Here is a 13,124-nt window from a genome sequence, read left to right as displayed (position 1 = left end):
AATGCTATGAATCAGTAATGATAAATGGTTACTGTGTTAAAAATAATTAAAATTGGGGCACTTGGTTGGCTCAGTCGGTTGGGCGTCCAAATTCGGCAGGGGTCATGATCTCACGGTCTGTGTTCGAGCCCTACCTCAGACTCCGTGCTACAGCACGGAGCCTGGAGTCTCCTTCAGATTGTGTGTCTTACTCTCTCTAAACCTCCCCCACTCACGGTCTGTCTTACTCTCTGTCTCTCTCTCTCAAAAGGAAACAACAAAATTGTTTTAATAAAAATAATTAAAATCACTAACACATTATTGAGAACTTAGACCACTCAGATTGAGTTTAAGTGCTTTATATGCGTTATAGTGTACGTCTTTTAATTCGTATTTTAGATTACTAAACTAGATAGCTAGACATGAAATAAATCTTTTTAATTTTTATTTTTTTTAATTTTTCATGTTTATTTATTTTGGAGAGACAGAGAGGGACACAGAATGAGCAGGAGAGGGACAGAGAGAGGGAGACACAGATCTCAAGCATGCTCCAGACTATGAGCTGTCAGCACAGAGCCCCGCGTGGGGTTCGAACTCACGAACCATGAGATCATGACCTGAGCGAAAGTTGGTAGATCAACCAAACGCTCAGTTGACTGAGCCACCCAGGTGCCCCTCGAAATAATTTTTGAAGCTGATACTTTGTACTTGGAGAGACAGGAGTAATTCCAGAGTTCACTGACTGCACAGTTCCTTGACTGAGGTCTGAATACATTTATGTGAGTTTTAGTATAACTAAACAACTGGAGTTACCCTAACTGCCTTTGAAATCATAGATCTTTCTAGACGTTTGTAACAACTGTGTTCTCCCATAAATGATCTGTCCTTTTATTTATCATTTTATGCTTTCATATCTTTGCCGTTAAGTCAATTGTCACTTTCTGATGGTAAGTCCTCTTTTAAAAAATGCTTTGTTTCCTTTTGTTTTCACTATTGTTCCTGCTTTGGGCAATTTTAGTGTGTCTTGTAACATTTTGCAACATATGAAATATTTCTTCTAAAATTTAACAATTCTCAGAACTCCCCAGATGTTCAAAATAAAATATCACTTTGATAGCACTGCATTACTTTTTAGAAACACAGTTTCAAACCACAAATAAAAGTGGTTTGCAACAGGGAATTCCTATATGTACTAAAAACAATATTCTCCAATCTTAGAGCACCTAATTTTCAACCAGTAATGGGTTTTAACATTGTCAAAATTGATACAACACTTTTTTCTAATACAGCACTTTAATTAATCTGGTTATTCTAATAGTGTTGAAATATGTATGTGGAATCTGACCTTACTTTAATGAGGACACTATTATTCATGAATTCCTTTCTTCTATACCAATTTATTGCTTTACATGTTTTGCAACCAATACTATTCTGCTATTACTGTAAAAATCCACTTATTCTATCATGAAACACTTATTTCAATCTCGACACAAGTTAGTACCAGACTTTCTATTGTTCAACTGCAAATGAGGAGCTTCCCTCACCCTGCACCCCACCCGGTGTCACTGGACTAGCAATGTCGTCAGCACATGACACACACTCTTGATCAAGACCTTCAGGGCAGTTTCATCCACATTGTAGCTGACACTACTCAGCTGCAGACATGAACAACCAAGGCGTGACTTATGCAGAACTCCATCATGCTAAGGGCTCAAAAAGACAGCAAGTGCAACCTAAGGGCACGAAAAGTTCCATTCCAGTAACTGAGGAGGAGATAGCCTATGCAGAATTGAATCTTCAAAATGCTTCTCGGGACCTTCAAGGGAATGGCAAGAACTCTCCCTGCAAAGGTAAAACATTTAATACAGACAAGTATGTCTGTTTTAGGATTTGAAGTTGGGGTGTAGGGGTGTAGGGAAAGAGTAGGAAGTGATCTCACATAGTTTTCATTTGTGAGCACCAGAGCTGGAGGTTGGAATATGGTATTGTAATTGAAAGCATTGGTATATTCTGAGAGAAGATTCCAATGATAGTGATGGGTTTGAGGTGCAGGTTATTGTATGTGATTCCCTGTGCATTGTGGGTTCTCTTGTTTGTAAATCTCCTAAATGATTGTTTGCGGGCATCCTTTCTCAGTGTTTGCATTTCTCTTCCAACTATTCACCTTCATGTCCAGAGAAGCTCATTGCCGGTATCTTGGGAATCCTCTGCCTCGTCTTGATGTCCACTGTGGTAACAATAGCTGTTATTCCCTGTAAGTTCGTGTTTGAATGACTAAAAGGGAATTTTTCAATTTATTGATCATTAGTTCCTCGACATATTGTGTAACACTTTGTATTTATTATCTCATTTTAAAGCGTGTATGTTCTAAGTGTGGAATTATTATTTAAAGGTTATCGAAAGTAGAAATAACAGAATAAATTTAGGGAGAATTAAACACATATCTGGATTTAATAACTCAAAGGCAAGTCATCCCAAGAGACTTTATGGTGAAATACACATTAATTCTTGTGATTGCTTAAAGGAAATATTGTAAGAGATGGTGAGGTTTGGTTTTTTAAGCTTTTGAATTATTTTCCCTCATGTTCATTACTTTATTCAATTTTTCTGGTAAAATAGCACACTCAATTTTAAACTAGGAAACTCAAATTATTGATTTATTTCATTGAATATTATGTTTTTGAGAATTGCTTTAATGTTCTAGCTACTGAAGGACCAGCACAGAACAAAACGTCCCTGGAAACAAGGATCCAGAAAGGTACAACATCCCTTGCAAATTCTGTTATTACTTCCGTGTCTCTTTGAGCTCTATCTTCAAGTAGGCAAAGATGATAACAGATTCTTTGGGAAAAAGTGAATTCAGAAATCGCTTAATGAACTTTCAGCAATGATGGAGAATTGCTCATTCAAAATCACCGTACCTGTTGTTAACAATTGCCTCGCATTTCCTCCTTCTACAACATGATAAAAGGTAAATCATTCCATAAAGATGGTTGTGTTCAGTGATTCTCAGGATATGTAGAGTTGGACATTTTGTGGCTGCTTATATGGGCACATAAATTAGGGGATGAAAGCCTGACTCTTCTCTGAGTGTGTGTGTGTTTTGTATAATTTTACCAGCTTGAGGGTCTACGAATGTTATGTACACATATGTGTATCCATATACACTATGTAAAGTTTCATTTTGTAATATTCAAAGCTTTTTGGATAATATCTCATAATCTGTCTCCAGCGTGTCTCTGTTGTCATTGTCTGAAAGAGTGGTTTACGTATTCCAACAATTGCTATTACATTAGCACTGAGGGAAAATCATGGAACGAGAGTTTGATGTCCTGTGCTTCTAACAACTCCAACCTGCTCTACTATGATGATGAAGAGGACAAGGTAAGTTTTCAGATGTTTCCAGATTCTATTAAAAGCTTGTCATTAAATGGGGCTCCTGAGTGCCTCGGTGGAATTAGCCTCCGACTTCGGCTCAGGTCATGATCTCAAGTTTCATAAGTTTGAGCCCCACAGCGGGCTCTGTGCTGACAGCCCAGAGCCTGGAGTCTGCTTCAGATTCTGTGTCTCCCTCTCTCTCTAATTCTCCCCTGCTCATGTTCTCTCTCTGCGTCTCAAAAATAAATAAATGTTAAAAAATAAAAAGAAAAATCTTGCAATTAATATTATGCTTGTAGAATTCATCCATAGTTTATATGTATTTGTAGTTTATTTTTTAAAGTGTTTAATTGGGGCGCCTGGGTGGCGCAGTCGGTTAAGCGTCCGACTTCAGCCAGGTCACGATCTCGCGGTCCGTGAGTTCGAGCCCCGCGTCGGGCTCTGGGCTGATGGCTCAGAGCCTGGAGCCTGTTTCCCATTCTGTGTCTCCCTCTCTCTCTGCCCCTCCCCCGTTCATGCTCTGTCTCTCTCTGTCCCAAAAATAAATAAACGTTGAAAAAAAAAAATTTTAAAGTGTTTAATATTCCATGGTTTGACTCTATGACACATTATTTATAGTTTTATACCTTGAATGTACATTTGATAATTTCAGTTCTTGCTTTTCATAGGATCCTGCGCTTCTAGAAATGCTCTTTTGTCTGAAATTAACTTTACTATTGAATTTTACAACGCATCAAGGAAACTAGGCATATGATTGTGCACATTGATTACAATGTAGTTAGAATCACACAATTATAAATTACATCATGAGACTGAAGTTTAGAGCCTTTATCAGGCCTGCCCATTTTCCTTTTATGAAATATCTCTGCTTATTTTGGGGCTGCGTACCAATGGAATCATTCAGGGTGCACTTTTATGTGTGTCTCCCTTCTCTCCCAGGTGCTACCTGTCATCCATCTACATTAACACACTTGTCTATAGTTTGTGAACTTTCACTGCTCTCATATGAATATGAGATTTTAAAAACCATTCTCAGAAATTTATTCCTTTTTCATATGTGGGTATTATGAATAATTATGTTAGGAAAAGTCTTTACTATGTCTTTTCCACATATCATATTTATAATCATTTATTACACATAGTGACATATTATATATTTATGTAACATAAATGTATGGTTTTCATAATAAAATAATAATGTATAAATATAACATAATTGTATTCATGTATAATTATGCTACATTTCTCTGTAGGCATTAGTATGCAATTGCATAGTCATAGATATGTGTATATTTCAATATAAAAATTTATGCCTACATTTTTTTTATTTTATTGTGTAAAATACATTGTACCAAATAGGCCTTTGATCTAAAAGTCCTGTGATCAGTAGTCTCAGAAAAATTAATTAATATGTTCTGATGGTTATTCACAGTACCATTTTCCTGGGCTGTAAATCTCAAGGCTCTTCTCTCTTGTGAGAATGAGAAGTGCTGGGTTGTGTCTCTTGCCCATTTCTCCAGGACGGTGTCTTCTTTTCACTTCTCAGAAGTCTTTGTCATATTTTAGACATGAGCTCTTTTTTGAGCTTTTAAGATGCAAATACCTGCATCTGCATTTTCACTCTCCTATTGGAGTCTTTTAATGATCAGAATTTTTATGTTACCATGGTCCTACTTAGCGTTTTGTACATTACAATGAGTATTATTGGACCTATTTCAGAAGTTAGCCAAAGTTCATGAATAGAATTTCCTGTATTATTTTCCTGTACTTACCTTTTTTTATTTCTTTATATTTTAACTTTCCATTATGATTTATGATCCAGTTAGAATTTATTTTTTGTGATGCTTTATGTCTGAGGCTGTGAGATAAGAGTGAAAGTTGTATATTTCTACATCATTACCTCATTGACGGAGCATCATTTATAGCAAAGTAGGTCTTTTCTTCATCAGTAACTTTACATACATAAATTTATATATATATATGTACAGATGTGCTCCAATCTCCTTGATACAAGTAATATAGATATTATATATCTTTATATAGATGATTGTATATTCATAGATCACAGTCTACACAGTCTATCACAACCCACAGCAGTTCGAGTAAAATGTAGAGACTTACTTGCTTTTATGGTCCATTACCGTGTCCCATTTATACTATAAGTGTCCTAAATCATGCATGTTATAACTTTGCTTCCACTGATACTTTTGCTTCAAATATCAATTTCAAAAACACAGGAGGTGAAGGAAAGTCCATTATACCTGGTAAGAATTTTATTCTTACGTTTGTCCTTTGTTTCTTCCTTATGATCCAAAATGCCTTCTTTTACCATGTATTCTCCATAGCAATTCTTCCATTGTGTTCAGGGCTAGTTTAATGTTAGAGAAGCAGCTCACAGCCCAAGGAGCAAGACTGTTCCTGTCAAGTTCATTTCTCAAAAAACAGTACACTCTGTTTATCAGTATCAGGCGTAGGTTTGAACTGTATTTTTGAGTGTCTGTGCTTCATCTCAATTGATTTTCTGTACCTCTCCATTCACAAGGCATGTCTTGAGGTATCAGAAAAGCCTAAGGGAGGTTATTTTTTGTGTTTTGTGTTTTGGGGGTGGTGGTGAATGTTTGGAACAGGGATGCTCAGCAATTTTTCCGTGTAAATTAATGCTATTTGCTTCCTCAATTTACACTATTTCAGCTTAGGAAAGTTTTCATAGGAACAACCTACTGTCAGAGAGAGGGGAAATCTGTACTTCTGACAGTGCTGTACTGAAGCCAGCTCACACTGGTTTCTGAACACAAACTATGCATCTCTTTACCTTCTCTGCTTTCGTGCTTTCACATTGGAAACCTGAAGGGAAACATTCGTGGAGACTTTGTACCACACACATTAACAAATGCTAAAAATATAAGGTTTGTAGTATAGATCCCACCATACAGTGTTATAATTATGGCTGCAAATATCTTATCTTTTCAAGAAATTCAGAGAGGAAAATTCATACACAGATCTAAACATTTACCAACCTATTTATCATTTCTGGTGATCTCTAATCCTTCTTGCGGATATGCATTACCATCTAGTGTCATTTTACTTGTAGCTTGAAGAACATTGTTGAAAGGCAGGTGTAGTAAAAATAAATTCTGTTCGTTTTTGTGTCTGATGTGGGGTCTTTATGCATCTTGTTTTCTGAAAAACTCTTTTCTGAATGTATAATTCCTGTTTGACAGGTATTTTTGCTTTGTTTTGGTTGTTTGTTTATTTGTTGTGTGTGTGTGTGTGTGTGTGTGTGTGTGTGCGCGCGCGCACTTGTGCACACAGGTAGTGGGTTTCTTTCTTTTTTTTCCCACTATTTTTCCAGTCAGAACTCATCTTTTAATCATATTGCTATTTACCTAAAGATACTGAGTTGTTTTTCTCCTCCCCTTGTCAAGATCACCTCTTTTTGTGGGTTTGACTTTGATTTTATTTTTTAAGCTGTTGCAGAAAATACCATGACCCCATAACATAGAATTTAACACAGTACCTATGTTAAAAAAATAGACTAGTGTCTTAGAGCAGTTTTAGGTTCATAGCAAAACTCAGACATAGCACCGGTATATGCTGTATTCCCCTCCTATGTGTCAATGCAGGAGCAGTTCATGGACTCTCTCATTTTCAAAGCCCTCAATGGGGTGGCTCACTTGCCACAACTGATACACCTGTAGTGACACATCATTATCAGCCAAAGACCATAGTTTACTTCAAAGCTTACTCTTGAGGTTGGGCATTTTATGCGTTTGGGAAAGTATATAGTGATGTCTATCAAACATTATGGAGTTCTACAGAATAGTTTCCCATCCTTCAAAATCCTCTGTGCTCCCCCTATCCATCCTTCCTTCCCCCTAAACCCTGTCAACCACTGATCAATTTACTGTCTCCAGAATTTTGTTTTTTCCAGAGTGTCATATAGCGGGAATCCTATACTCTCGCACATCTTACATTGCATTTAACTAGATCATCCATCGTAACCAGTTGAAGCACCCAGTTTAAGTTAGGAGTGCCAACTATTACATTGTTGCAAAAGATATCTAGAGCTCTCCCCTTGTAAAACTGGAACTCAACTCACTGCACAATAATTCTCCTTCAACACTTTCCCCTCAACCTGAGCAACCACTATTCTACTTGTTGTTTCTATCACTTTTACTACTTTGGATACTTTCTATAAGTGGAATCAAACAGGTTTTGTTTTTTTTTTTTTTTTTTTTCATGTGTATGACTGGCTTATTTCACTTAGCATAATGTCCTGGAATTTCATGCATATTGTGGCAGGTGATAAGATTTCCTTCCATTTACAACTGAATAATATTACAGTGTTATGTGTATACCACGCTTTCTTTCTCCATTCATCCATCAGTGGACATTTGGGTGGCTTTTGCCCCGTGGCTCCAATGAATAATGCTGCAGTGAGCATGGGTGTATATATATCTTTGAGATCTTGCTTTCAATTCTTTTAGATAGTTTCCTACATGTAGGATTACTGATTCATGTGGTAATTGTATTTTCAATTTCTTGAAGAAGCTCCATTCCCTTCTTCATAACGGTGATCGATTTACATTCCCAACAACAGTGTGTAGTCTCCTCCTGGTCGACCTCCTCACTGACCCTTTTCTAAAAAAATGTTATTTATTTGTTTTGAGAGAGAGAGAAAGAGAGAGAGCAAGCAGGGGAGGTGGAGAGGGAGGGAAAGGGAGAGCATCTGAATCTGGCTCTGCATTGTCAACACAGAGCCTGATGCGGGGCTCAAACCCACAAATGTGCGAACATGACCTGAGTCAACACCAAGAGTTGGAAACTTAACCAACTAAGCCACCCAGGCACTTGAGCTTTTTTTTTATACCATCCATCCTAATGAGTATGAGATGATAACTCATCATGATTTTGATTTGCATTTCTCTGATCATTAGCATCTTTCCATATGATTTTTCACAATTTATATTGTCTTTGGAAATATGCCTTTTTAATTTCTTTGCCCTATTTTTTTAATTGTGTTTTGGTGTTTGTTGTTGTTGGTACTAACTTGTAGATTAATTTTATATTTTAAATTTTTTTTTCAACGTTTATTTATTTTTGGGACAGAGAGAGACAGAGCATGAACAGGGGAGGGGCAGAGAGAGAGGGAGACACAGAATCGGAAACAGGCTCCAGGCTCCGAGCCATCAGCCCAGAGCCTGACGCGGGGCTCGAACTCACGGACCGCGAGATCGTGACCTGGCTGAAGTCGGACGCTTAACCGACTGCGCCACCCAGGCGCCCCTAATTTTATATTTTAGATGTGATTCCCTGTTTGATGTATGATTTGCAAGTGTTTTTTCCACTCTGTCTTTTCATCGTTGATCATGCCCTTTGTTGCACAGAAATGTTTAGGTTGATATCACACATTTGTCTACAATGGACTTTTCCTTTGTGGTCTGGTTTTGGTGGCAGAGCCAAGAAATCATTGCCCAATACAGTGTTGTTTATTTTCCCCCCAATTTTTCTTTGAGGAACTTCTACACCTTACATTTATGTCTTTAGTCCACTTTGAGTTAATTTTAGTATATGGTGTAAACGGAAACATCCAGCTTCAATCTTCTGCATGTGGGAGGGAAGTCAGTTTCCCAACACCCTTTGTGAAAGATGCTCTCTTTCCCTACTGAATGGTCCTGGCACCTTTATCAAAGCTGGTTAGACCAATTATACCTCGATTTGTGTCTGGATATTTTTAAGGTATTGTTTCCATGGGGGATTTAGACTCTGTGTCTTTCTGTTCCTTCAACTTGCTGCTTGTATCCCGTTCCATTCGGAAGTAGTGTGCAGGGCAGGGATATGGATCCTGTCCTAGATAATGTGGCGTAAGGCTGATGGAGGTGGAAGACGTGTCACCACCCATCCCTGATTTTCACACTGACTTAAGTCACTTCACAATCCACTCTGTTCCCTCAAGAGTATTTCTTTGTCTGTATTTGCCAGTGTTCTTTGGTCATTTCATTATGATGTCGTGAGACATGGATTTGTAAGTGCTCATTAGCAGTTTGCTACGTCTCTGGTGTCTATAAATATTTTAAATGATATTAGTAAGCTGTTCCTTCATTGTGCCTTAAGATTGTTGTCCTGGTTGTTTTTTTTTTTCTACCTCTGTTGTTCTTCTCATATTCTACTTAGAACTAAGCTGGCTTTCCTGATACTCTTTTGAAAGTCTCTGAATTCTGTAAATTGTTCTCTTTCTTCTCTCTCATCCTAAGTTATAAATAAATTTGTTACTACTTCAAATTCATCAGTTTTTTTCTACTTGAGTGGATTTTCCATTTCGGGTATGGATTTATGCACTGAGATTCTCTGTGGTTTCTTCATATAGTTTTATTTCTCTATTGATATTTCCTACCTGCTAAATTGCTGCCATCACATGTTCATGCAATTATTTCAACTAAGTTTTCTTTATAGTTTTCATATATTTACAAATATGACTTCTAAACACTTTTGTTCTAATATGTGCAACAACTTATCCCAGCAGACGTTTCTATTGACCTATGCTTTCCTTTCGTTGGAAGACATTTTTAAATTTCTCTTCATATTTTTTTACTTTTTAGGTAGACACTTTTTAAAAATAGAATTCAGAAACATGCATTGTAAGACATTTTTCCTAGATTTACTATTTTTTTTGGCCAAACATTTATGGCAGAATCTTCTCCACTAAATCTGTCTGCTGATAGTTTTGTTCAATTGTTTCCAAATTCTCATTGCTTATTTTTATGACCTTGTAACTTTTACCTTTGATGTTAATTACTATTTTTTTAGAACGAATATATTCAAATATTGCAAATCAGTATGGACTCCATTTCTGCAGTGTGACATCTGTGCCTGTGTCTGTGATTGTGAGAGGGACTGTTCATACTGTTGCTAACAGTTCTCAGGTCTCCTGTATTCTCACTTTCTCCTGGGTTCCTCTTGGTCTCCTCTCCATGTGTGTCTATTTTTTCCATAAGCTAAGAGTGTTGGAAACTAATGGTCAACTCTTCCGTTATATTCTCACATCCAGTATCTTTCCATTATATTTGTGGGGGTCACAGTGCTTGACACAAACACCACAAGCTCTGACCAGATAGGTATGGGTTTTCTTCATCATTACTGAGCGAAATCAGCACTTGGAGCTGAAACATCAATGGGTACTCGTCCCCATCCCCAGTGCTGATCACCTCTCTCCCTGTGGCACCAGCACCATTGCTCTTTGCAGATTCTCCCAACTGTAAAGCTACAATCTTCTGGATCACTGAGCCAGTGGTGGGCAGGTAGGGAGGCTCGGGAACATCCTAGGCGAGAAGATTACACGTGTGTTTCTGATTTGAATTTCCACGGACCATATTTCATAAGTTATTAAGCTTTGATCCATCTTCTAAACTCTGAAATTGTTTTTGTGGTCAGTTTGTCCTTTTCACTTAGTCCTACTAAGATAATTTTATACTTACGTGTCCAGTGTGTAACATTATATTATAATTGGAAAGTTTCTATAAAGTTAGAAGCAAAGAACTTTTATTTGTTACTACAGAATTCAAAAGAGTGTAAGAGCTTGTATTTGACTTCCAATAAAATTTATTTTCTCATAGTTTTTGTTGAATTTACTCTCTGCTACTACATGGATTAGAGGCTCCCAGAGAAGAAATCATAGTTCATCTGTGCAGCCAAAGGCCATAACATTTTCTTCTAACATGTAAGTCTCCTGACAACTTTTTATTTTATGCCTCACAAGAATTGTTCTTAGAAACAAAAAGAGCAATGTGTGAACAATCGGATAAACACAGTAGTTGAAGGTTTTCCAGAGAAAAATGGTATGGGAAATCTTGAGATGGAGATATATAAGTAATAGTCAAAATGGATGGTTTATTCATCAAAATACTACGGTACATAGTAAGAGACGTAAGTAATCTTACGGTAAGATTAATGAGGTATAATTCCCTGTATTTCAGGTTGTCAGCATCTTCAGAGAGTGACAAGAAGTGTCCATATTTCAATTTTCAAGTAAAAACGTTTTATGCACCCTGCTCAGTAATTAAGACCTTATGTTTGTAAGCACCAGACATTCTAGTTATTTCACTTTGGTATAATGTTATTTCACCATTTATAAAGAATACATCTCTCATTATTTCAAAAGCCATATGATTATTTATTCTGCATATTTTTAAGATAATGTTTTTTAGTGTAATTTTAGGTTCCCAACAAAATTAAGAAGAAGCTCCTGAGATTTCCTGTATTGTCCCTGTCTGCACATGTGCATGGCCTCTCCCACATCACTCACTAGAGTGTTTCATTTCTTACCAAGGATGAATCCACATCAATGCATATATATCACCCAAAGTCCAAAGAGTACTTGAGGCTTCATCTTGGTCTAATGGAACTGTTCTCAAATTTAATTATATTAGTGTAAAAAAATATACTCTGTATATAGTATTTATTTCTTATGCTTTGCTATTTAGTAAAATAATTATATATAAATTTCAAATCATAATATTAGTGTAATATTCCCAATACAGTGAATAATTCCATTTCTATTTCCAAATTAGCTGATTTGTTCTAGTCCTTTAAGGGCCTCAGATGAGGCTTGAACACCCCAGGGTGACAAGGGTATGAGTCAGAATTGAGTCGGGAGACAGAAACAAGGAAGGAAGTTGAGGTAAACAGTTATTATCTACTTATAAGGGAAAGCTTACTAAGAGGAAGGCTACTAAGTTAAATAAAATGACAAAGAATATCTCAGAATTAAAGGAGGGATCACTGGGAAGCCAGGTCTGCTCTCTGAAGATGGGATTTAGATGTCATCGAGGATGATGTGGGTGCACACAGCTTCATGACAGACATGCTCACTGGATTGGCCTGGGGCAGGGCAGCTCCACACTCCATGGGCTGAACGTGGTGAGGAAGGATCTCAGGCTGTGACTGGCACACAGGAACAGCTCCCTGTCAGAGCATCAGGAGGAAAGACCAGAAGACACGAAACTGACAGATTGCCTACAAGAGCTTGCCGGAGGATGAATACATGTGACTTCCTGCAAGACTGCAACTGGCAACCAAGCCATGGAGGCCAAAGGAGAGAAAACACCATGAAGCCAGGAAGAAGAGCCCTTTCTGCTGCACTGGCTCTCCATTGTCTTTTACTGACAAAAGTCAACTTCATGTGAGATGACAAGAGAGAAAATGGATAGGATCTTCCACTGTTATCTGAGAACAGGGCACTGAGGGTGGTTTTGGAGCTGAGAGTACTAAATATATTTTAGTTATTATTGCTTCCAGTAATTATTTTATTTTATTATTTTATTTTATTTTATTTTATTTTATTTTTTTTATTTTATTTTATTTTATGTTTTATAATAATTTTTAAAATTTAAATCCAAATTAGTTAACATATAGTTAATAATGATTTTAGAAATAGAATTGAGGGATTCAACATTTATATATAGCACAAGTGCTCATACCAACAAGTGCCCTCCTTAATGCCCATTGCCCATCCCCACACCCAACACCCCTCCAAAAACCCTCAATTTGTTCTCTGCATTTAAGAGTCTCTTATGGATCAGTCCCTTACTGTTTTTTAGCTTATTTTGGCTTCCCTTCCCTCTATGGTCATTTGTTTTCTTCCGTAAACTTCACATATGAGTGACAGGCTGTGATATTTGTCTTTCTGTGACTGACTTATTTTGCTAAGCATAATACACTCTACTTCCATCTACATTGTTGCAAATGCAAAGGTTTCATTCTTTTTTTTT

The 13,124-nt window shown here is 37.1% G+C and overlaps 1 protein-coding gene across 1 annotated transcript; it reads left to right on the top strand.

Moving 5' to 3' along the window:
- Positions 1–1,642: 1,642 nt before the first annotated feature.
- LOC124501624 (NKG2-A/NKG2-B type II integral membrane protein-like) lies at positions 1,643–11,457 on the top strand. The gene is made up of 6 exons (XM_047065972.1): positions 1,643–1,829; positions 2,156–2,233; positions 2,684–2,737; positions 3,212–3,363; positions 10,971–11,074; positions 11,331–11,457. The coding sequence occupies exons 1-6, from the start codon at positions 1,643–1,645 to the stop codon at positions 11,431–11,433; spliced, it is 678 nt and encodes a 225-aa protein (XP_046921928.1). The 3' UTR covers positions 11,434–11,457.
- The last annotated feature ends 1,667 nt before the right edge of the window (positions 11,458–13,124 follow it).

The sequence above is a fragment of the Lynx rufus genome, unplaced genomic scaffold (genome assembly GCF_022079265.1).
Source record: "Lynx rufus isolate CCGP_SWC_20201006 ecotype Redwood Valley unplaced genomic scaffold, mLynRuf1.p SCAF_7, whole genome shotgun sequence".
In the NCBI taxonomy this organism is placed as follows: Eukaryota; Metazoa; Chordata; class Mammalia; order Carnivora; family Felidae; genus Lynx; species Lynx rufus.
The sequence above is the reverse complement of the archived record's forward strand: the minus strand, read 5'-3'. Positions and strand labels throughout refer to the sequence as shown.

Bases quoted from the DNA above. Each gene is read 5' to 3' on its own strand.
- LOC124501624 (XM_047065972.1), top strand. From the start codon at position 1,643: ATGAACAACCAAGGCGTGACTTATGCAGAACTCCATCATGCTAAGGGC. The intron at 2,234-2,683 runs GTAAGTTCGTGT...TTAATGTTCTAG, and splicing joins AACAATAGCTGTTATTCCCT to CTACTGAAGGACCAGCACAG. The intron at 3,364-10,970 runs GTAAGTTTTCAG...ATTTTCTCATAG, and splicing joins ATGATGATGAAGAGGACAAG to TTTTTGTTGAATTTACTCTC.